The sequence below is a fragment of the Urocitellus parryii genome, chromosome 4, assembly GCF_045843805.1.
Source record: "Urocitellus parryii isolate mUroPar1 chromosome 4, mUroPar1.hap1, whole genome shotgun sequence".
Lineage (NCBI taxonomy): Eukaryota > Metazoa > Chordata > Mammalia > Rodentia > Sciuridae > Urocitellus > Urocitellus parryii.
The window spans coordinates 177,087,025-177,112,392 of record NC_135534.1 but is presented as its reverse complement, the minus strand read 5'-3'; the positions used below and the strand labels follow the sequence as shown (position 1 = coordinate 177,112,392).

General features: G+C 39.6%; 1 protein-coding gene across 1 annotated transcript; it reads right to left on the bottom strand.

Moving 5' to 3' along the window:
* Positions 1 to 259: 259 nt before the first annotated feature.
* Positions 260 to 24,979, bottom strand: LOC113175881 (uncharacterized). The gene is made up of 5 exons (XM_026380241.1): positions 24,941 to 24,979; positions 15,716 to 15,895; positions 5,134 to 5,233; positions 2,406 to 2,536; positions 260 to 523 (listed from the first exon to the last, which is right to left on the bottom strand). Exons 1-5 carry the CDS (start codon positions 24,977 to 24,979, stop codon positions 260 to 262), a joined length of 714 nt encoding a protein of 237 aa, XP_026236026.1.
* Positions 24,980 to 25,368: the final 389 nt, after the last annotated feature.

Genomic DNA, 25,368 nt, shown 5'->3' with positions numbered 1-25,368 from the left:
TAATATTTAGAACTTGCTATCAGAAAAGGGTTAATAAGAGCTAGCAATTTCTTGGGGGAGTGAAGCAAAGACCTCAGTAAGGGAGAGGCTGAGGCACAAGGAAACACATTTATTTACTCTTCTCTATCCAATGACAGATTTTTTTTTTAAAAAATTACTTTCCAACTGATGTCTCCTAATATAACATGACTGAAATGATAAACACTGTTTTGTTTTGTTTTTTCCCTTTTCAGGCTTTTATACTTTGGGAGCAGCACGTTCACTCTCGATGATCACTAGTTCTGCCCATAAAGTAGAATTCTTTGTTGGGAACGAGTTTGATAAAATGAGCAAGGCGATTGGCCATGGCGTAAAAAGATGAAATGGCAGCTATGTCCCAGGCATCTTCTCTACTGAAGCCATATATCTCAAGCTTTTTGAAATGGTCATCTGTTATATCATCAGCTCGGGAAACAGCAAGTGCAAACTCCAGCATTGCTTTTTCCCGAGCAGGAAGGTCAGACTTTCTCCAATTCACACAGACCTGCAAGAAAATATAGTCAGAAGCAGATTATCTTGTCTACTGCAAATAAATAATCAAACAAGGGCTTAATAAAATTGACATTGATGGTTAAAAAAAAAGTCCCTCAAGGTTAGAATAAAGGAGCAAAATCAGACTAAAACAAAGTTTTCTGAGAAAAGTAGAGCTCAAAGACTCTCTTTGACCTGCCCCCCACATCAATACCAAACAAAATATAATATTTGCAAAGTTAATAGTTTACATTTAGCAATTACTATAAATTAAGAATGTGCTCAGTGTTTTGTGTTCATTATCTCATTTAATTCTTATAAAACCCCAGACAGTTGTATTTTTATTATCATCCCCTTTTTATTGACAAACTGCAGTTCAAAGAGGTGAAGTGACTGTCCCAAGGTTATATGGCTAGAGCACAGTATAGCTGGGATTGGATTTCAAACACACTGGATTCCAAAGACTATACTAGGTAATCAATTCCCTTGCTAAAGCAAAATACTAGAAACCACTACAAACCTTAAAATAAAATAGTTCAGTGTTTTAGTCAGCTTTTTTGCCACTGTGATCAAAAGTCCTGGCAAAAGCTGTTAGAGGAGAAAAAATTTACATGGTTTCAGAGGTCTAAACCCACAGATGGCCAACTCCATTGTTATGGGTCCAAGCTGAGTGTAGATATGGCAGAGAACAGCTCAGGATATGACAATCAGGAAGGAAGGAGGGAGGGAGGGAGGGAGAGAGAGAGAGAGAGACTGACTCTGTTTACCAGGGACAAAATACATACCCCAAAGGCATGCCCTTAATAACCCAACTCCTTCAGCCACACCATATCTACCTAGAATTACCACTCAGTTAATCCCTATCAGTGGATTAATGTACTGATTAGGTTAAGGCTCTCTTAAACCAATCATTCCACCTCTACTTTCTTGCACTGACTCACACATGCGCTTTTGGGGGACACCTCATATCTAAACTATAATATTCAGTAAACCATTGTGTGACAACATATTCTATGACCACTTGGGAGAGAGATCCTGGATGAGCAAAAGTTGGGTGTCGAGGCAGGATGCACTCAGCAGGGCAAAGGGGGATGATCATGAAGTCATTTTTAGGCTAGCAAGAGATACCTTTAGGGAATAGAGTCTCCATAGATCAGATCAGAAGAGAAGACTGGGGAATAGTGAAAATGATGAACCTCAACTCTGAGAATAAATGCAGAGAACAGATATATCTGTTCCCCAGTCTTAAGGATCAGGGATTTCACTATAGGGTTCAGTAGGACTTTGTAATGAAATAGACAGTAATGATACCCAAAGGGCATGACTTTGGACAAGGTAAGGACAGGATAAGTTGTTGACTGAAGAACTGATGGGCAAGAGCAGGTGGAGGCAGTTCCAGAATGAGAAGCAAACGGGCCAATGCGTGGGATCAACAGTAAGAATTCAAAAGCCTAAAACATTGGTTTGGGCCCAGAAGGAATAATTAGTGAATGGACAAAAATTCATACTGGAAGTGCAAACAGTATAATTAGCAGAAAGATGGCAAGTTTTGAAAAGAGACTCTTGCCACATTATAGTTATATATTCCATACTAAGTTAAATCTCTGAACCTTGAGTCTAAAATGGTTATAAGGCTTGCCTTGGACAGGTAGTTATGTGCATCTGATAGAATTTATGCCAAATAACCACCACTATGACTGATATTAATCTGGGGCATAGCTCTTCCTAATACTAAACATCACATACATGCAAAAGCAAGTGGACACATAACAGGAACTGGAAGGGAATTCAAGCAATTAGAGATTTTGTTCCCTGCACCATATCATAACATGGGCTTTGTCCTTTCCTCAGGTATGTAAGGCCCTGAAACTGGAACAGGAGAGGTGGGCACTAACCTGGTCAGAGAGCACTGGGTTCTTTGAGTAGACCCTGTACCAAGCACTATGGACAACCACATGGTATAGGCTCCTGTTGACCAGGCTGGTCACTACAATGATGAGTTCCTTATCTGCTCTGCTGAGCTGTCCTGGGGAGGAAGAGGAAAGAAGACCTGTTCAGAATTCCTGGGCAATGGCTTAGAACCTAAACAGGTTTAGCTATATTTTAGCAAAAGGCTCTGCCCACCCACCAACTTGCCTGCCATTCACTTATACATTTATTCATTCATTCATCTCTTGTCCCTAGCTACCAACTGACCTATTTTGTTTTTATTCATTTATATGGTGGTTCTGGAGATTGAACCCAAACCAGGATCTAGTGCATGTTACCAAGCACTTTACCAATTACCTACATCCTCAGCCCTTTTTGAATTTTATTTTGAGACAGGGTCTTACTAAATGGCCCTAGGATGGCCTCAAACTTTTGATGCTTGGCTTTAGCCTCCTGACTACAGGCAGGCCACCATGCCTAGGCTATTTTACTTTCTTCACAGTATGTAGTACTTTCTGAAATCAAAAGACTTCTTTCTTTTCTTTTTCTTCTTCTCCTCCTCCTCCTCCTTCCCTCCCCCACTTCCTCCTTCCATCTTAGTTGTTCACTATTCACTTTCTCTTCTTAAGAGTATGTTCAAGGGGCTGGGGTTATAGCTCAGTGGTAGAGCACTTACCTAGCATGAATGAAGCACGGGGTTCGATCCCAAGTACAACATAAAAATAAATACATAAAATAAAGGTATTTTGTCCACCTACAACTAAAAACTATATTTTTAAAAAGCAATATGTTTGAGGGGCTGGAGATGTGGCTCAGTGGTAGAGTGCTCACTTAGCCTGTGCATGACCCTGGGTTTGATCCCCAGCATCACATAAAAATAAGTAAAATAAAGATATGTGTCCAACTACAACTAAAAAATAAATATTAAAAAAGGAGCATGTTTGAAATCCCATTTTTTCTCCCAGGCATGCCCATAATCATGATGATTTGGGAGGCTGAAGCAGGAGAACTGAAAGTTTGAGGCCAGCTTCAGGAACTTAATGAGACCCTGTCTCCAAATAAAAATAAAAAGGGGTGGTGGGTTCAATCCCTAAAGAGAGGGTGGAAGAAAGGGAGGAAGGAAGGAAATCCATTTTTTAAAATTTGTTTTTTAAAATAAAAATCATATCCTCAAAGAAATACCTGGCAGATAGTAGTTGCTCAGAAAATGTGTTAATGAAATCCTAAATTCAAGAAATATTTTGTGAGGCCTATCAGGTACTAGGCTAACACTTAAAAGAGGAGGAAAGAAGTGGGTGTGATGGCATAGGCCTGTGATTCCCAGCTATTCAGAAGGCTGAGGCAGGATCGCAAGTTCAAGGCCAGGATTGCAAGTTCAAGGCCCTGTCTCAAAATAAAAAGGGCTGGGGATGTAGCTCAGTGGCAGAACATATGCAAGGACCTGAGTTTAATCCCTAATACTGTAAGTAAGTAAATAAAGTAGAAGAAAAAAGAACAGACTTCCTAACTTGATGGAAGCTACTATTTGAGGTAGGGATAGGCAGAAAAGGGGAGAACCCACTTTGGTACCAGGCACAATTCTGGGAACTTTACATGTGTAACCTCATTTACTCCTTACCTCAGCTCCTCAAGTGGGTATTATTAATGCCATTTTACTAGTAATGAAACTAAGGGTCTGAGGTGTTCAAATACTTTGCTGAAGTTGCTTGGATTATTTATGGCAGAACTCACATTTGAACACAGGATTGGTCTTTTTCTAGTAGGATAGAGAAGCTGCAGAAAGATATGATGAAAATAAAAGCCAGACAGGACTCTGTATGCCATTAGAAAAGGGCAAGGAGGGGGTTGTAGGCAATCGGACAAGGAATTCTTCCTTATACATGAAGGAAGGTGAGATGGACTTTGAAGGAAAAGTCAGATTCACAAAGGCATAAATAGGAGAAAAAGCATCCCAGGGGCATAGCAAAGTTAGAAGATCTAATGAGATCCAAATGCTGAAGGGGACAAAATGTAGCTCCCATTTTGACTTAGAACATAAAGAGGGACTGAGGGTAGGAAGCAGGCTGGTGACAGACCAAAGAGAACCACCCCATAACTGCTGGCTGTCTTCCAGTATCTGCCTTCTTCCTTTAGTAACAGAATCTCTTCATTTAGCTGGGTACATGACCAATCAGCTTCCCTCATAGCTAGATGTGACAGTGAGACAAAGTTCTACCCAATGGGATATAAACAGAAGTGATATATGCAACTCTTACGTCAGGACCTTAAAGAGAAAGGACTTGTGCCCACCAGTGATGCTCCTTTCTGCTGGTACAGTGGTGATCCAGCTAAGCTTGTAGGTAAGGGAAGTCCCAAACTGTAAACAACACTTGCCAGCCCTTAGCAGCTTATATAGACTATCAGGTGAGAGTAAAGAGTGAGAGAAAAAAATATTATTTAAACCAAAGTCTTTGTCTCTGAGTAGCAGCAGCCTAATCTGAATCTAGTATCACCTCCATGGTTGCCAGTTTACTTCAGTTCTATATCTATAACCATAAAGCTGGATTCAGTCCTCACAGACTCAGAATCCAGAGTTGTCACAGAAGCTGAGCTTCTCCCTAATCTCAGCAATCTGGAACACATGGGGGAAGCAGTGTTGGCAAACAGGCACCTATATCTCAACCAAGAATGATTTAGCATTGTTTCTTTCTTTACCTGTTGTTTTGTTGTAGATGGCATTGTAATAAGCAAAGAAGGCTCGGAATTCCAATGGCCGGTAAGACAAAACTTTCAATACATTTGGTAAAAATCCTGTCTGCAGGGAAGAAAAGACAGGGTCATACAAAATGAAAACTAAGAGCAGAATAAACAGTAATCTGGTACTCCCCATATTGTCTGAATCCAGATGCACTCTTGGAAAGGTCATAGCCTTTTTATACATATCTTAACCTTTCACGGTATTATAATTGTTATTTCTAAAGGTATATAAAATGTCTTTTTGATACACAGTCTGATGAAGTTTAGAGAGTGAATGTAATATATAAAACAAATGAGACTTATTTGAATTTAGATTCTACTGTTTAGGTCCTACCTTTTACAGACGGGCTGGTGGCATTCATTATTTCTAAGAATTAAGTTAGTAACAAGCCCCAATATTAGTAAAGTATTTTGTAAGGTTCTTTCACATATCCAATCTCATTTATACTCTAAACCTTGTAAGGTAGGCAAGGGAGCTATTATTATTCCCAGTTTACAGATAAGGAAACCAAGGCCCAGAACCGAAGGCCATACTTTGGGATTTTGAGTTTTCAGTGTGTTTTCTGATGGCACACTATGGCAAACAACTGTCCATTTCTTCCCTCTTGACAACAGAACCTGGATGTTGTTCAGATATGAAGTTGTCATGGATTTCAGAACAGGTTAAACCCTTCCCCACACTAATGAGTGAATCCTGATTGTTCTAAATAAATTATGGTGATTTCATTCCACTTGTCAGTGATAGGCTGAGAAATGGACATGTGACACCATGGTGGCTACTGAGAAATGAAGGGAAGTCAACTGGGGGCCTTCCTGGCTCTCCAAAAGGAATGAATATAAGGAAAGGGTATGCCCTCCTCACTCCTGCTAGAAGTTGTGCAAGGATGTAATGTTTGCTGATACTATAGTCATCTAATGAATATAGGGAATAAGTCTAAGCAGCTATCACACTGAGGAAGATAGAGCTCAAAAAGGAAAGAATCTACTGGATACCTTCCTGTAATCCCAGTGATTTAGGAGGCTGAGGCAAAGGATCACAAGTTGAAGGCCAGCCTTGGCAACTCAGCAAGACCCGATCTCAAAATAAAATATAAAAAAGGGCTGGGATCGAGTGCTTGCTTAACATGTGTGAGGTCCTGAGTACCCAATTCCCAGTACCACACACAAAAAAAGGAAAAAAATCTAGTCCTTGATGGTAACAGTAAGCTACTGAATTTTAACAATATAGGAATTTCCCTACCGCTAGACCAGCAATTAAGTGTGACATTGAATTATCCTTACTATTAAACCAGCTAAATTGGATTTTCTATACAACTGTAGCTGAAAGCACCCTAGCTGATAACAGATGCTAAAGGTTTGTTAGTGGTCTAAAAGACAGAGCATAAAGAACTATTTGTACTAACCAGGGAGAGTCTGGGGAGAGGGTTGAGAAATGGGAGAGGTGTAGAGAGCTGCTGATGGTGCCAAGGGTTCCAAACCTTTCCCACCAGAACAGCCATATTTTTAAAAAATATTTTTTAGTTATAGATGGATGCAATATCTTTATTTCGTTTATTCATTTTTTTATGTGTATGCCTCAAATGTGGGAGGCAAGCGCTCTGCCACTGAGCCACAACCCAGCCCCAACAGCCATATTTTTATCTTTATATAATGGATTTCCATGCAATATTTTGTTTGGAAAGAAGTGCCACAAAATTCTACTACCAAGTTGGAACAACAAAGGTTTAGAACAAATGTATGTTTAAGGAAACATCTTATAATTTGGCAGCATAGATCACACGCTTTAAAACTACCATCAGGGGGTTGGGTGAGTGGTCATGCCTGTAATCCCAGTGGCTGGGGAGGCTGAGACAGCAGTTAAAAGCCAGCCTCAGCAACAGAAGGTGCTAAGCAACTCAATGAGACCCTGTCTCTAAATGAAAAACAAAAAAGGGCTGGGGATGTGGCTCAGTGGTCAAGTGCCCCTGAGTTCAATCCCTGGTACCCCTCCCCCCAAAACAACTTCCATCAGGAAATAATATACAAAAAGATATATGAATAAACATAAATATGTATATATATGAAAAATATATATATACAAAAATTGTTGCAAGTCCTAAAACTCTAAGATTTGGAGATTGTTGAACTAAATTACAGTATCTCTGTTATACAATGCTATATCATGTAACCCTAAATAATGTTTTGACCTAGAAATCAAGATAACATGATCTCATTTTAAAACACACACACACACACACACACATATATATATTTTATTGGTTGTTCACAACATTACAAAGCTCTTGACATATCATATTTCATACATTAGATTGAAGTGGGTTATGAACTCCCAATTTTATCCCAAATGCAGATTGCAGAATCACATCGGTTACACATCCACAATTTTACATAATGCCCTATTAGTAATTGTTGTATTCTGCTACCTTTCCTATCCCCTACTATCCCCCCTCCTCTCCCCTCACATCTTCTCTCTCTACCCCATCTACTGTAATTCATTTCTCTCCTTGTTTATTTTCCCATTCCCCTCACAACTTCTTATATGTAATTTTGTATAGCAATGAGGGTCTCCCTTCATTTCCATGCAATTTCCCTTTTCTCTCCCTTTCCCTCCCATCTCATGTCTCTGTTTAATATTAATCTTTTCTTCCTGCTCTTCCTCCCTGCTCTGTTCATAGTTGCTCTCATTATATCAAAGAAGACATTTGGTATTTGTTTTTAGGGATTGGTTAGCTTCACTAAGCATAATCTGCTCTAGTGCCATCCATTTCCCTGCAAATTCCATGATTTTGTCATTTTTTAGTGCTGTGTAATATTCCATGGTGTATAAATGCCACATTTTTTTTTATCTATTCATCTGTTGAAGGGCATCTGGGTTGGTTCCACAGTTTAGCTATTGTGAATTGTGCTGCTATGAACATCGATGTGGCGGTATCCCTGTAGCATGCTCTTTTAAGGTCTTCTGGGAATAGTCCGAGAAGGGCAATAGCAGGGTCAAATGGTGGTTCCATTCCCAGCTTTCCCAGGAATCTCCATACTGCTTTCCAAATTGGCCGCACCAATTTTCAGTCCCACCAGCAATGTACAAATGTACCCTTTTCTCCACATCCTCGCCAGCACTTGTTGTTGTTTGACTTCATAGTGGCTGCCAATCTTACTGGAGTGAGATCGTATCTTAGGGTGGTTTTGATTTGCATTTCTCTGACTGCTAGAGATGGTGAGCATTTTTTCATGTACTTATTGATTGATTGTATATCCTCCTCTGAGAACTGTCTGTTCAGGTCCTTGGCCCATTTGTTGATTGGGTTATTTGTTATCTTATTGTCTAATATTTTCAGTTCTTTGTATACTCTGGATATTAGGGCTCTATCTGAAGTGTGAGGAGTAAAAATTTGTTCCCAGGATGTAGGCTCCCTATCTACCTCTCTTATTGTTTCTCTTGCTGAGAAAAAACTTTTTAGTTTGAGTAAGTCCCATTTGTTGATTCTTGTTATTAACTCTTGTGCTATGGGTGTCCTATTAAGGAATTTGGAGCCCGACCCCACAATATGTAGATCGGAGCCAACTTTTTCTTCTATCAGATGCAGAGACTCTGATTTGATATCAAGCTCCTTGATCCATTTTGAGTTAACTTTTGTGCATGGCGAGAGATAGGGATTCAGATTCATTTTGTTGCATATGGATTTCCAGTTTTCCCAACACCATTTGTTGAAGATGCTATCCTTCCTCCATTGCATGCTTTTAGCCCCTTTATCAAATATAAGATAGTTGTAACTTTGTGGATTAGTCTCTGTGTCCTCTATTCTATACCATTGGTCCACCCGCCTGTTTTGGTACCAGTACCATGCTGTTTTTGTCACTATTGCTCTGTAATATAGTTTGAAATCTGGTATCGCTATACCGCCTGATTCACACTTCCTGCTTAGAATTGTTTTTGCTATTCTGGGTCTTTTATTTTTCCATATGAATTTCATGATTGCTTTATCTATTTCTACAAGAATTGCCATTGGGATTTTGATTGGCATAGCATTAAACCTATAGAGAACTTTTGGTAATATCGCCATTTTGATAATGTTAGTTCTGCCTATCCATGAACAGGGTATATTTTTCCATCTTTTAAGATCTTCTTCTCTCTTTAGGGTTCTGTAGTTTTCATTGTATAAATCTTTCACCTCTTTTGTTAAGTTGATTCCCAAGTATTTTATTTTTTTTAAGGATATTGTGAATGGAGTGTTTTTCCTCATTTCCATTTCAGAAGTTTTGTCACTGATTTATACAGAAATGCCTTTGATTTATGTGTGTTGATTTTATATCCTGCCACTTTGCTGAATTCATTTATTAGTTCTAGTAGTTTCTTTGTAGACCCTTTTGGGTCTTCTAGGTATAGAATCATGTCGTCCGCAAATAGTGATAATTTAAGTTCTTCTTTTCCTATTTTTATGCCTTTAATTTCTTTTGTCTGTCTAATTGCTCTGGCCAGTGTTTTGAGAACTATATTGAATAGAAGTGGTGAGAGAGGGCATCCCTGTCTTGTTCCAGATTTTAGAGGGAATGCCTTCAACTTTTCTCCATTCAGAATGATGCTAGCCTGAGGCTTAGCATAGATAGCTTTTACAATGTCAAGGTAAGTTCCTGTTATCCCTAGTTTTTCTAATGTTTTGAACATAAAGGGATGCTGTACTTTGTCGAATGCTTTCTCTGCGTCTATCGAGATGATCATATGGTTATTATCTTTAAGTCTATTGATGTGGTGAATAACATTTATTGATTTCCATATATTGAACCATCCTTGCATCCCAGGGATGAATCCTACTTGATCATGGTGCACAATTTTTTTGATGTGTCTTTGTATTCGATTCACCAGAATTTTATTGAGGATTTTTGCATCTAGGTTCATTAGAGATATTGGTCTGTAGTTTTCTTTCTTTGAGGTGTCTTTGTCTGGTTTCAGAATCAGGGTGATGTTGGCCTCATAGAATGAATTTGGAAGAGCTCCCTCTTTTTCTATTTCCTGAAATAACTTGAAAAGTATTGGTATTAATTCTTCTTTAAAGGTTTTGTAAAACTCTGCTGTATACCCATCCAGTCCTGGGCTTTTCTTGGTTGGTAGTCTTTTGATTGCTTCTTCAATTTCTTTCTTTTTTTTTTAAATATTTTTATTTTGTTTATTTTTCAGTTATTGGCAGACACAACATCTTTGTTGGTATGTGGTGCTGAGGATCGAACCCGGGCCGCACGCATGCCAGGCGGGCGCGCTACCGCTTGAGCCACATCCCCAGCCCTGCTTCTTCAATTTCATCTATTGATATTGGTCTGTTCAAATTGTGTGTATCCTCCTGACTCAGTCTGGGAAAATCATATGACTTAATAAATTTATCGATGTCTTCACTATCTTCTATTTTATTGGAATATAGGTTTTCAAAATAACTTCTAATTGTCTTCTGTATTTCTGTAGCATCTGTTGTGATATTGCCTTTTTTATCCCATATGTTAGTAATTTGAGTTCTCTCTCTTCTTCTCTTCCTTAGCATGGCTAAAGGTCTGTCGATCTTATTTATTTTTTCGAAGAACCAACTTTTAGTTTTGTTAATTTTTTCAATAGTTTCTTTTGTTTCAATTTCATTGATTTCCGCTCTGATTTTAATTATTTCTTGCCTTCTGCTACATTTGCTGTTGTTTTGCTCTTCCTTTTCTAGGGCTTTGAGATGAAGTGTGAGCTCATTTATTTGTTGGTTTTTTCTTTTTTTAAGGAATGACCTCCAGGCGATGAATTTCCCTCTTAAAACTGCTTTCATTGTGTCCCATAGATTCCGATATGTTGTTTCTGTATTTTCATTTATCTCTAAGAATTTTTTTATTTCCTCCTTTATGTCTTCTGTAACCCATTGATCATTCAGTTACATATTGTTCATTTTCCATGTGATGTAGGATTTTTCCTTCCTTCTTTTATCATTGATTTCCAGTTTCATTCCATTATAATCAGATAAAATGCATGGTATTACTTCTAACCCTTTATATTTACTGAGGGTTGCCCTATGGCATAATATATGGTCTATTTTTGAGAAGGATCCATGTGCTGCTGAGAAAAAAGTATATCCATTTGATGATGGTTGATATATTCTATATATGTCAGTTAAGTCTAGGTTATTGATTGTGGTATTGAGTTCTATAGTTTCTTTATTCAACTTTTGTTTGGAGGATCTGTCCAATGGTGAGAGAGGTGTGTTGAAGTCACCCATAATTATTGTGTTGTGGTCTATTTGATTCTTGAACTTGAGGAGAATTTGTTTTATGAATGTCACAGCACCATTATTTGGTGCATAAATATTGATAATTGTTATGTCTTGTTGGTGAATGGTTCCTTTTAACAGCATATAATGTCCTTCCTTATCCCTTTTGATTAACTTAGTCTTGAAGTCAATTTTATCTGATATGAGGATGGCCACCCCTGCTTGCTTACGAGGACCGTGTGTGTGGTATATTTTTTCCCATCCTTTCACCTTCAGCCTGTGTATGTCTTTTCCAATCAGATGTGTCTCCTGGAGGCAGCATATTGTTGGATTTGTTTTTTTAATCCATGATACCAGCCTATGTCGCTTTATTGGAGAGTTTAAGCCATTAACATTTAGAGTTACTATTGATATATGGTTTGTACTTCCAGCCATGTTTGATTATTTATCCTCTTTTTAAAAAAAATTTAGTTTGTTTCTCCATGATTATCTTTCCCCTCGCCCTCTGTCTTTACCGAGGCACTTCCCTCTGATGGTTTTGGTTATTGTTTTTCATTTCTTCCTCGTGTAGTGTTTTGCTCAAAATGCTTTGCAATGCTGGTTTTCTGGCTGCAAATTCTTTTAACTTTTGTTTATCATGAAATATTTTTATTTCGTTGTCATACCTGAAGCTTAATTTTGCTGGATACAGAATTCTTGGTTGGCATCCATTATCTTTCAGTGTTTGAAATACATTGTTCCATGACCTTCTTGCTTTCAGCGTCTGTGATGAAAAATCCGTTGTTAACCTTATTGGTTTACCCCTGAATGTAATCTGCCTCCTTTCTCTTGTAGCTTTTAATATTTTCTCTTTGTTCCGTATATTGGATATCTTCATAACAATGTGTCTTGGCGTTGGTCTACTGTGATTTTGTGTGTTCGGTGTCCTGTATGCATCTTCAATTTGTATATCTGTTTCCTTTTTTATTTCTGGAAAGTTTTCTGTAATTATTTCATTCAGCAGGTTACTCATTCCCTTGGTTTGAATCTCTGTACCTTCTTCTATCCCGATGACTCGTAAGTTTGGTTTTTTTATGTTATCCCATAACTCTTGGATGTTTTTCTCGTGATTTTTTACCAGCCTTTCTGAGTTGGCTAGACTCTTTTCAAGATGATATATTTTGTCTTCATTATCTGACGTTCTGGCTTCTACTTGCTCCACTCTGTTAGTGATACTCTCAATGAGTTTTTAATTTGGTTTATTGTTTCCTTCATTTCTAGAATTATTGTTTGATTATTTTTTATGATCTCTATCTCCTGATAAAGATGCTTAACTTCTTTTATCTGTTTATGTAATTCATTCTCAATGTGTTCTTTCGCTGCTTGAATTTGCTGTCTCATATCCTCTTTAAGGTTCCATTCCATCTGTCTAAGGTGTTCCTTGAGTTCTTTATACGACCATTTTTCTGATGACTCTAGGTCCTTCTGAATATTTAGGCTGTCCTGCATTGTTTGTACTCCTTTTCTTCCTTGCTTTTTCAAGCTGCTCATGTTACTTCTTGTTCTGTTTGACTGCTGAGTTACTGTTTGCTCCTATAAATTTATTTGATGCTTGGGAGGAAAGGTATTAGAAGGGAAGGGAAGAAGTCACTAAAGAGAATGAAAGTAAGCAGGTAGAATTCAAGGAAGGGGGAATAAGAAAATTGAAAAGAAATGAAAATACAAAAGAAGAAAAAAAAGGAAAGAAAAAAAGAAAAAAAATTAAAAAAATAATAAAAATTAAAATTAGAAGAAAAAAATTTAAAAAAATTGAAAAAAAATTAAAAAACAACAAGAAAGAAAAATGAAAATGAAAGAAAAAACCCAAATCAAAAAAAAAAGAAAAAAAGAAACTAATAAATGCAGTCTTAGAGTTTGATTAACTTCTCTTCCAGTAGGTGGCGCTGTGCCCACCAGGCCAAGTTTCTCCTCTCAATACGTGGGAACCAATCACTGTGTAGGAGCTCCTCTTCCCAGACTGGGTGAGTCTCCAATCCTGAGTGCCTAGGGCCTCCTCTTGTGTCTAGTCACTTCCCCACTTTTCCTCTAGCCAGGCCCCTCTCACGGGTGCCGCTCACCACAATACTGGCTACACGCCAGGTCTGCTGTTCCCGGGAGCCCTGTTTTCATGAATGACTGGGCACACTCTCCCAGTTTGCCTTTCCCTCAGACCCTAAGTTTGTAGAGCTTGGGGCTGAGAATCTTCAGTGAATTTTACTTGCCCTCCGGTAGCCACGCCCCCGGTAGCTGGTGCAAGAGACCTCAGTTGTCAGCACTGGTGGGAGCGGTAGCTGGGAGTTCCGAGCTGTGGGTCCCGAGCCACATCTGATTCCCTCGGTCTGGCTATTGCGCTCATGGGAGAGCTGGGAGGGGCCCTTAAGGTTTCCCCGATGTGTGGAGAGGGAAGGCTAGGGGATTACACACCTGTAGCCGCAGGTTTCATTGAAGTTATCTTCTCCGCCGCAGTCTGGTGATGTCAGTTCTCTGCCATGGTAGTATCTCTTGCAAATGGTGACAGTTCGATTCCCTTTGCCGGGTGACCAATGCAACGGGTGGGTCCTTACTGTCTCTCCCGAGCCCCGTTTCAAACCTGTGGCCACTACCTATGAAGGCTCAGTTGGCATTTACCTCCGTAGGATCAGAAGGGCTGACCAGTTGTTTCAGCCGGATGGATTAGTGCTGAGTCACAGCTGTTTGTCTTCAGGAAGCAGGCGAAAGGGAGCTTGAATTCAGCCGATCCGGGCTCAGTGTGTGTTCTGAGAGGCCCAGACTGTTGGCCCCAGATCCATGTCTGCTCAGCATTGCCTAGTGATCCTGTCTGAGGATGAAGCTGGTCGAAGTGGTACTGCCATCGGACCTTTTCAACCTGCTCCTCCAGGTCGTGGTGCCTCGGGCCACCACATCCATTAACAAAGACTCCCAAGGTACGGGGTCCGAGTCCCCGGCATTGGCTGGGGGAGACTGCGGGCTCCGGAGCGGGAGCTCGGAGACCTGGACGAGGGTGACGAGGAGGAGGAGGAGAAAAAGAAGAAGGAGGAGAAAGAGGAGGAGCGGGAGGAGAAAGAGACTCGGAAGAGGGGTGGGGGAGCCGGGCTGCCGACTCCAGGACCCAGGGCCGGCACTCCCGGCACAAAGGCGGGGCGCTGTCGAGCCGCAGAGGCGGCGGGGAGGAGCTATATATATATATATATATATATATATATATATATATATATTTTTTTTTTTTTAGTATTTTTATTTTTTAGTTTTCGGCAGACACAACATCTTTGTTTATATGTGGTGCTGAGGATCGAACCCAGTGCCTCACACATGCTAGGCAAGCACTCTGCCACTAAGCCACAACCCCAGCCTTAAAAAAGTACACATATAGATTTATACAAACAAAATAGGGAAGAAGAAAACACCAAGATGCTAATAGTGGTTGACTTTGTAAAGTGGAATCATATTTTTACTATTTTTAAATTTTCTGCTTTTTGTCTACTTTTTCAATAATTTTTCTTTTTCTTTCTTTTTTTTTTGGGGGGGGGGGGTGTTGGGGATTGAATCCAGAGGCACTTTGCCACTGAGCCATATTCCCAGACTTTTTTATTTTTAATTTTGAGATGGTATCACTAGTTACTTAGGGCTAGCCTCAAATTTGGAACACCCTGCCTTAGCCAGCCTCAAATTTGGAACTCTCCTGCCTCAGCTGCCCAATTCACTGGGATTACAGGTGTGCATCACCATCCCAGGCTTCAACATGGAATTTTTTATTTTTTGTACTGGGGATTGAACCCAGGGGCACTTAATCACTGAATCACATACCCAGCCTTTTAAAATATTTTATTTAAAGACAAGGTCTTGCTAAATTGCTTAGTACCTCGCTGTTGCTGTGGCTAACTTTGAATTTGTGATCCTCCTGCCTCAGCCTCTGAGCCACTGGGATTGCAGGCCTGCACCACCACATCTGGCTCAACATGTAATTTTTTATTATAATTTTTAAAGAAAAGAAAAGATACCTGTTACACTTGTTTAAGCAACTCCTCATATTCCAATGGTTTTATCTCAACACTACAGTGCTAAACAGAACTATAGAGTGCACCTCAGTCACTGGTGGGCAGAGAGCTGAATGATAAAGAAAAGTCCCAGAACCCGAAATGAAAAAAGTATGAGATACAACAGGACCCAAAGGAAGGGTCCTTCCACAGTGGGGAAGTTGGACAGTTGGACAGGCTGTGGCAATTAGTACCAGGGATTTCATTTAGGTAGACAAAGGTCTGCAATGGCTGTGACTCCCTGCACCAAGTGTGTCTCACCTTCTTTTCTATCTCCTCCATGAGCTCTACAATGTCAAAAGGCAGGTCCTTCTTGTAGGGAATAGGGTAACGACTGATGGGTTTGGACTTCTCTTCCTGCTGAGCCTCAAAAAGACGCAGGTTCAGGGTGACGACAGGCAACCTGTTCCAAACTCTACTTGTCACAAGGCGAAGAAAAGACTGAAAGGAAACAAAGACAGGTTGAGATGAGTTACTGAAGGAATGGATGTATATCTGGGCTTAAAGGAGAAATGGAAAACAGGTTCCATCTCTTGGGCCAATTCCCACTTATCAGAAGTTACTGCCTTGAGAATCCAGAAAAGGATCATGGGCCCAACCTGAAACAATGCTGTAATCAGTTAGGAATGTCTGATGTGGAAATGGGTTATGGTGGCCCAAGTAATTTATATTTGCAATACTTGGTTAAAGTCCAGCCTAGTACTTCCTATTAGTAACATAATCTCCTGGGGTTCTTCATGGCTCTAGTGGCTCTTTCAAAGTCTATCAAGTGATTGCCAGGATTTTGTCATCCTCTGTCAACAACATTAATTATTATATAATGAGCACTTAATATGTACCAGGTGTTTGTTTTGGTACTGGAGATTGAGCCTAGGGTGCTCCACCACTGAGTTACTTCCCAACTCTTTTTATGTCTTAAAATTTTGAGACAGGGTCTCACTAGGTAACTAAGGGTTTTGCTAAGTTGGCCAGGTTGTTTCTCAAACTTGCAATCCTCCTGCCTCCGCCTCCTGCATTGCTGGGATTACAGGTGTGTGCCACTGTGCCCACCTATACCCAGTTGCTTTTTTTCATATATTCTCCAATACTCCCAGCAATCCTGCATTTTACAGATACGAAAACTAAGAATGAGAAAGGCCACATAGAGCTCAATGTTTGAGTTAGATTAAAATTCAGAACTGCCTAACTCTAGAATCTATGTTCTTCCCACTATGTAGTCCTGTCTTTTAAAAGGGAAAAAAAAAGTAACAAAATCACATTATTCTAAGTGAAAAGGGTGAAACAGAAAAAATCTGACTAGGCAGCCCTCTCATGCCTTTTATCATGTAAAGTTATAAGAATGCTACAAGAAAATCAAAGATTATGCCTTTCTAGAAAGCTCAGTCTAGTTAGGTAACCTAAGGCTGTGAAAGATAATATAACAAAGGGCTATCTGAAGCCAGGCTGCTTGGGTGAAAACCTGTTTCTGTCCTTTTAGTTTATTCTTTGGTAAAGTGTGGATGAAATAATACCAAATCACAGAGCTGTTGTGATGATTTAATGAATTAATATATATAAAGCTTTTAAAATAAATCTTTGGGGCTGAGGATATAGCTCGTTGGTAGAGTGCTTGCTTGCATGCATAAGGCTTTGGGTTTGATCCCCAACACCAAAAAAAAAAAAAAAAAACCCAATTAAACAAATAAAATAGATCTTTGCACTTAGCAAATTCTATATATTTATTAAATAAAATGTTATAGGTTTAGAATAAGGGTGTCATTTTTAATTATTTTTAAATTTTCTGCTTATTTGATTTTTCAATAATTTTTCTTTTTTTGGTATTGGAGATTGAATTCAGAGGTGCTTCACCACTGAGCCATATTCCTAGATTCTTTTTATTTTTAATTTTGAGACAGTCTCATTAAGTTGCTTAGGGCCTTGCTAAGTTAGTACACTGTGGACCTATCAAATGACATCTGCTTACATATTTAAATGCTAGATACACAGAAAAGATCTGGGCAGCTCCCCTCACACCCTCGTGACAGTTACTTTTTTGTGTCAACCTTACTGGGCTAAGAGATGCCCAAACATATAGCTGTTAAAACATTATTTCTGGGGGCTGGGGTTGTGGCTCAGTGGTAGATGCTTGCCTACCATGTGTGGGGCACTGGGTTTGATTCTCAGCACCACACATAAGTAAGTAATTAAACTAAAGATCCATCAACAACTAATAAAAATATTTTTAAAAAACATTATTTCTGGGTGCACCTGTTAGGGTGTTTACAGAAAAAAATTGCCATTTGAATAAGTAGATTGAGTAAAGAAGATCCATCCTTACTAACTAGAAGGGCTCATCCTATCTGATCCCTAACAGAACAAGAAGGCAGAAGAAGGCAGATTCACTCTTTCTTCTTAAACTAGAATGCCCAAGTTCTCCTGCCCTTAGGCATCACAGATACTGGTTCTCAGTGGCTCCCATTCTCAGTTCTGAGCCTTCAGACTTGGACTGGGAGTTACATTATCAGCTTTGTTGGTTCTCAGGCCTTCCGACTTATATGAAATTATGCCACCTTCTTTCCGGGTTCTCTAGCTTGCAAACTACAGATAGTGGAAATGCTCTATAATTGTGACCCAGTCTCAATTTAGGTGTCCTTTTATATCTATATCTGTCTCCTATTGGTTCTGTTTCTCTGGAGAATGTTGAATAATACACCACGTGGGAACTCTCCATGAATGCCACCTACTGTAAGAGCCTGCCTCTTTGATGTTCATATCTGACACTTCATCTTTGTGCCAGCAATGTTCTCCCTACGAGTAAAGTCTAGGCTATGAAATTTTATACCTCTGTTACCTCAGCTTTCTATATCCTCTAGCCAGTGTGGTGCAAATATCCAAGTCACTAGGCCAAATCCACTAGTCTCTGAAGCTGCCAGGGAAAAATGCTCTGCTTCATACTTATACTACAGTGGATTTGGACTGGGAAACCAAAAGTGAGGCAGTTGACAATGACATCTGGGGCTGAAAAGTCATAAAGCAGAGTAAGGCCAGGTGGAATCATGATGTATCATGAGCATATCAAAGGAGTGAGAGGCAGAAATTGTGCGAAAGCAGCAGCTATGATGGGGAGAAAAGACTCAAGGTAGATGGGAGGAAGAAAGTTGTTAAGGACTGGGCCTGTGGCTCAATGGTAGAGCACCTGCCTTGCACATGTGAGGCACTGGGTTCGATCCTCAGCACCACATAAAAATAAATAAATAAAGGTATTGGGTCCAACTAAAAAAAATATTTATAAAACAAGAAAGTTGTTAATAGAAAGAGATGCAGATAGATAAAAAGATACTGAACTAGGAGACAAGACTTGTTCCTGGCAGATTTCCTGGGGCCTTGTTGCAGAGGTACCTGGAGGTATCGGAACAACTTGTCGGTTTCAGTTTCCATGTGGAATGATTTAATAATGCCTGAAACAGAGTCATGCACTGACAAGAAAAATCAGAATGAAACCAAGAAAGCAAATGGGTCCTTCAACTTCTATAATTCAAAGGAAACAATGGACTTAAGGAGTAAAGTACTCCTACCATATAACTTTGTGTTTTTTTTGGGGGGGGGGCGTACCAGGGTTTGAACCCAGAGTTAAACCCTGGGCTTAACTAACTTAAGCACTAAGCCATATCACCAGCACTTTTTGTATTTTATTTAAAGACAGGGTCTTGCTGAGTTGCTTAGGGCCTCACTAAATTGCTGAGTCTGGCTTTGAACTCTTGATCCTCCTGCCCCAGTCTCCTAAGCCACTGGGATTACAGGTGTGTGCCACTGTGCCCAGCCCATATAACCTTGTTTTAAAAATAAACAGAAAATACTCATATAATGCTTAGAACAGCTAAGAGTATTCTAAGTTGCTTTATATATATTTACTCAAAACTCAAGTTAACTTGGTTCTGTTATTCTCTCCACTTTAGAAATGGGAAAGCATAGGCATAAAAAAGTTACCAAGTGTATAACTAGTAGAGCATGGATTCAGAGCCAGGCATCCAGCTCCAGAGTTCTCACTCAGAATCATGTACAGTACTGCATGTACAAGCACACTGCCAAGGATGGTAACTCAGCACTATTTCTTTAAAACCTCTAAATCCAAGTCCATCTATAAATCTCAGGTCTTGTCCCCACTTTCCCCTAAATACTTTTTAACATTTTAATTCTGAACTGTGAGTAACTGTAATATCAATAAAAAGTACAACTTTTATTTGTTGAGTGAGTATTTCACTAGGCTTATTGATGGAGCCTCACAGGCGCTGTCCCTAAACTACTGCTATAGTTTGGATTTGGAATGTCCCCCAAAGGCTTATTTGTTAAAGGTTTAGTAGTCAGCCTGTGGCACTACTGGGAGGTAGTAGAACCCTTAGGAGGTGGGGTTTATTGGAAGGAAGTTAGGTCACTGATGGCATGCCCATGAAGGACGCATTGGGACCCTGGTCCTTCCTTTTTTTTTTTTTTTTTGCTTCCTGGCTGCCACAAGGTGAGCAGATTTTCTCACAAAAGTGCTGCCTGCCAAGAGGTACTGCCTCACCTCACCACAGGCTACAGATTGAAACCTCTGAAATTATGAGCCCTAACAAATCTTCTTATAGTTGATTATCTCAAGAATTTTGTCACAGCAATGCAAGGCTGAAGTAACAGAACTACCATATCTCTCTCCACTGGGGGAAATCATGGCTCAGCTACCATGAGGGAATACAAGTTTATATATTTTCAAGAGAAGCTGAATGTGAAAATTCAAAATGTGGCTTGTGGTCACCTACTTTGAGGGAGGTTGCAAGTTTGAGGCCAGCCTCAGCAATTTAGCAATGCCCTAAGCAACTTAGTGAAACCCTGCCTCAAAATTGCAAAAAAAAAAAAAAAAAAAAGAAAGAAAGAAAGAAAGAAAACTGGCTGGGATGTAGCACAGTGGTGAAAGTGCCTCAGGGTTCAATCTCCAGTATTAAAACAAATTAAGAAAAAAAAAAGACACACACATGGCCATTAGGTACAAGAAAACTTGCTCAGCATCATTTGAAATTAGGGGAATGCAAATTAAAACCATGAGATAATATTTCATACCCACTAGCATAGCTGTAATCAAAAAGACAGACAATAAAAACTGTGAGATGTGGAGAAACTGGGCCTGTATACAATGCCGATAAAAATATAAAATGGTGCAGCTGTTTTAGAGAAATTTGATAAGTTTTTTTAAGAAGCTAAATGTAAATTTATCATATAGTCCAGCATTTCTACTCCTAGGTACCTATCTATCCAGTACAAATGAACATATAGCTCTCCACAAAGACTTGTATAAAAATAATCATAGCATTAATAACAAAAAAGGAGAAAGAACCCCAAAGTCCACAGACTCATGAATGGATAAACAAAATGTGGTGTGCCGATACAATATACTACTATTCAGAATTTAAAAGAAATGAATTAATACATGCTACAAATATGTACAATATTTTAAAAATTAAGTTAAAGAAGCCAGACCAAAAACTTTATATTATTAAATCCCATCTATATGAAACACTCAAAAGAGGTACACTACAGAGACAGAAACTAAATTAGCAGTTGGGTAAGGCTGGGGTAGGAAAGGAATTGATTGCAAATGGGTACAAAGGATCTTTTAGAGTGACAAATATTATAAAACAGTCTTTTTTATAATTGCTTCCTAGTGGGGTTGAGACAGTTTCTCATTATGGTTTTATTTTACATTTACTGGATGACTAATAATATAAGCATATTTTGTGCTTTTATTGGCTATTTATCTATTATTTGAAGAAATATCTTTGGTCCTTTCCCCATTTCTTAATTGAGAAATTTATATCTTTATTATTGAGTTTTAAATGTTCTTTATATATTCTAGATACATGTCCTTTATCAGTTATGATTCTTCATATATTTTCTCCCATTCCATTGGGTTTTCTGTTCTAATTTTATGAAGTCTAATTTTTCTGTTTTTTTCTTTTGATGCTTGTGTTTTTGGTAGTGTCATATCTAAGAAACTACCATCAGAATTGTCTCTGTTTTCTTCCAAGAGTTTTATAATTTTAGTTCTAATTTTTAGAGTTGATCTATTTAGAGATAATTTTTGTATTTAGTTTGATATGGGTCCAACTTTGTTCTTTTGCATGTAGCTACCTAGTTTTCCAAATATCATTTGTTGAAAACACTGTTTTTCCCCCACTGAATCATCTTGGCATCCCTGCCCAAAATCAATTGAGCATTAAGTATAAGGTTTATTTCTATGATCTTAATTCTATTCCATTGATCTATGTCTAATGAGTATTCCAGGAAAAACACTGTCTTGAATTATTGTAGACCTTTGGTAAAATTTTGAAATCAGAAACGTAAATCCTTGGGGCTGGAGATGTGGCTCAGTGGTGGCGCGCTCGCCTGGCATGCGTGCGGCCCAGGTTCGATCCTCAGCACCACATGCCAACGAGGATGTTGTGTCCGCCGAGAACTAAAGGATAAATATTGAAAATTCTCTCTCTCTCTCTCTCTCTCCTCTCTCACTCTCTCTTTAAAAAAAAAAAAAAAGAAACGTAAATCCTTCAACTTCTTAAACATTGTTTTGGTATTCTGGATCCCTTAAATTTTCATATGAATTTTAGGAATAGTTTGTCAGTTTCTGCCATAAAGCCATTTGGGACTGTGGCTGTGACTAGGTCAAATCTTTACACAAAGTTGGAGAGTATCATTGTCTTAACAATATTGACTCTCCTCATGTTTGAACATAGGGTACATTTCCAGCTATTTGCATCTTGTTTATTTCAACAATGTTTTGTAAGTTTTCAGAGTATAAATTTGGTATGTCTTTTTGTTAAATTTATTCTGAAATGTTTTATTCTCTTTACATGCTACAAATATGTACAAAATTTAAAAAATTAAGTGAAAGAAGTCAGACCAAAAACTATATATTATTCAATCCCATCTATATGAAATATTTTATAGTAGTATTTTTTGTACTACTATAAATGGGATTTTAAAATTTCATTTTTGGGTTGTTCATTTCAAACGAATAGAAATACAATTGAATTTTGTATATTGTTCTTGAATTCTAAAACCTCAGTGAACTTTTTAATTGTAATTTATATGATATTAGCTGCGGGTTTTTCACAGATGACCTTCATCAGGTGAAGAAAGTTCCTTTCTAATCCCAGTTTATTTTAAATCACAATTTGTCAAATGCTTTATCTGAAACTCCTGAGATTTTTTTTTTTATTGAACTTTGGCATTAGACCACTGAGCCACATCCTCAGCCCCATTTTGTATTTTATTTAGAGAAAGGGTCTCACTAAGTTGCTTAGTGCCTCCCCGCTGCTGAGGCTGCTTTGAACTCAGATCCTCTTGCCTTAGTTTCCCAAGCTGCTGGGGTTACAGGCATGTGTTACTGTGCCCAGCTAGAGATTCTTTTTTAAATGTGTGATATTATTCACCAGTGAAACCATCTGAGCCCGGGAAGACTTCATTTGATTGCTGTTACTGATGAGTTGGCTCATAAACCTCACCAGTGTACTGCCTCTCAACACCAAAATCACCTTCACTGCCTGCTCTAGAAAATGCATTTGAGCTTTAAAATATTTTTTTTTCTGTTGCTATCATGACAATAAGCTAGAGGCACTGCAGGAGAAATGGGATTTTCTTCCTGACAAAACATACTAAGTAGTATTCCTGTAGCAGCAGCTTCTCCGGTGCCTGCTTCTGCTTTGCTTGGAAACCCAAAACACCCAGCAGCCAAGTTTTCCCTGGCACTCTATTGGGCAGCTTTGTGGCAGAGGCTTCCAGGAGCTCCCTTCCAATGAATAACTGTCTTCAGCATTTCTTCAGCAAAGTTCTGGAGGGTAGACTTGTGTAAAGTTTTGCTGGCATATCCCCAGTCACTTGCTGCTATTTAATGAGCCATGGCCGGCCATACCTGTTCCCAAAAGATCTTGATCACTGCTACCTGGGGAGAGATAGAGCTCTTCTTTGCATATTACATCTCCACAACAGAGGTATAATGGTCATTCTCTTATATCTGATATTCCTGTTCTGTTTCTTTGTAGTATTGGGGATTGGACTCAGGAGTGCTATGCCTCTGGGCTACATTCCCAGTCCTCCTTATTTTGGCTGGCCTCAAACATGATCCTTCTGCCTCTGACTTCCAAGTATTTGGGATTACAGGCATGTGCCACTGTACCTGGCTCATTCTTGTACTCTTTAATGCTCCCTTTAATTCTTACTAGCCATTACCTCATTATTCTAATGCCCTATTCTAGTAATTCTTTAAATTAATCTTTCCTTTTCAAAGTACTGTGTTTTTTTTTTCTCTTGAATATATTCTGATAAACACTATGCTTTTTCATGTCCTCCTATATGTTTGGGCCTGGTATATAGAAAGCACTCAATGTGTATAATCCAATAATAGGATCATGACCCATGATGTTCATAGGCAGTTTTTACTATTTTAAGCTCTTTCTTTTTAAATTTTTTTATAGTTGTAGATAGACAGAAGGCCTTTATTTTATTGGTTTATTTATTTTTTATGTTTGTTTTTAAATTATAGGTGGATATCTTTATTTTTATGTGCTGCTGAGGATCCAACCCAGTGCCTCACACAAGCTAGGTGAGCACTCTACCTCTGAGCCACAACACCAGCCCTTATTTGATTATTTTTATGTGGTGCTGAGGATCGAACCCAGTGCCTCACACATGCAAGGCAAGTGCTCTGCCACTGAGCTACAGCCCCAGCCCTTTCTTTCTTTTGCCTCCTTTAGGACATGTATCTTGATCCCTAACCCCCAAACCCAGGCATGTAGAGAGAACCATTTCATCCTCTGTACTGGGTGTGGGAGGATGCTCTAATCAGTTTTGTGTTTTTTTTTTTTTTTTCCCCAGCCCCATAGCACTGGGTATCTGCTGGTAAAGACAATGGGACCAGGATTCAGCTGCCTGCCCAATTTCTATTCGGAGCAAATGCGCAAAAAAAGCTTTGAAAGCCAAAAAAAAGCCCAACTTCGCCAGTAAGCAGTGAAAAACAACTGTGAGATGTCATCTTTCCAACTCCTAAAGTAGCAAAAATTTCTGAAAAGTAATTTCTGGAAAAGAATCTGGAAGGTTTTGGTCATTTCCTGCAGGAAATACTCGCTATGAGTAGATGAAGGCCAGAGGTATCGGGGCGCATTGGTCTTGACTGCAGGGCTCCAAAACCACGAGCCTCTAGGAGAGAATAGGCCTAATCCACTTGGGCCATCCACCGGCCAACAGCCTCGGATTTTCTATTTCTCAATCACCGCGGCCACTTTTACCACCAGAAAAGGGAACACGTGTTGTTCCAAAATGTGAACTATAACTGCGAACCCATCGGAAAATAGGGCAGGCTTACGCGCCTTTAAGTCCAAGGAGGCAGCCCGGAGCCGCCCACAGATCCCAGGACCTCGGGATCCCACCTGCTGCACGCGGGAGGAATTCCGCCTCCCTGCCCCGCGCGCTCCCACTCACCGGCTGCCTCAAGGCGCCGAGGCAGCGAAGCACCGACATGGCGGTGCTTGGCACTCGGCACTCCAGTGTGAGCAGGCAGCCTTCCGGTGTGATGGACCCTCTGGGCGTAGGGTTGGGCGGTGCCCGCGAGGCGCTGGTGCTCCGCCCCCGTATTTCCGGTGTCGGGTGACTGCTCACCTGCTTTGCCTTCGAAGCTAGCTGGGTAGATCACCCGGTGCCACAGGACTGTGGGCTTGATAAGCCTCAGTCTCTACTAATAATCGTGGGGCGGGGGGAGACGCTGAGGGACTGTTCAGGGAATATTACCAACCTCCCTTGTTTCCTCAGTGGGACTTGAGGTTATTGCCTGAGGGTGCCTCAGGCATAACTTTGAATCAGCCTTAATCTATGTGAGCTTGGTCATCAGTACCTACCTGCTGGTTCCAGGC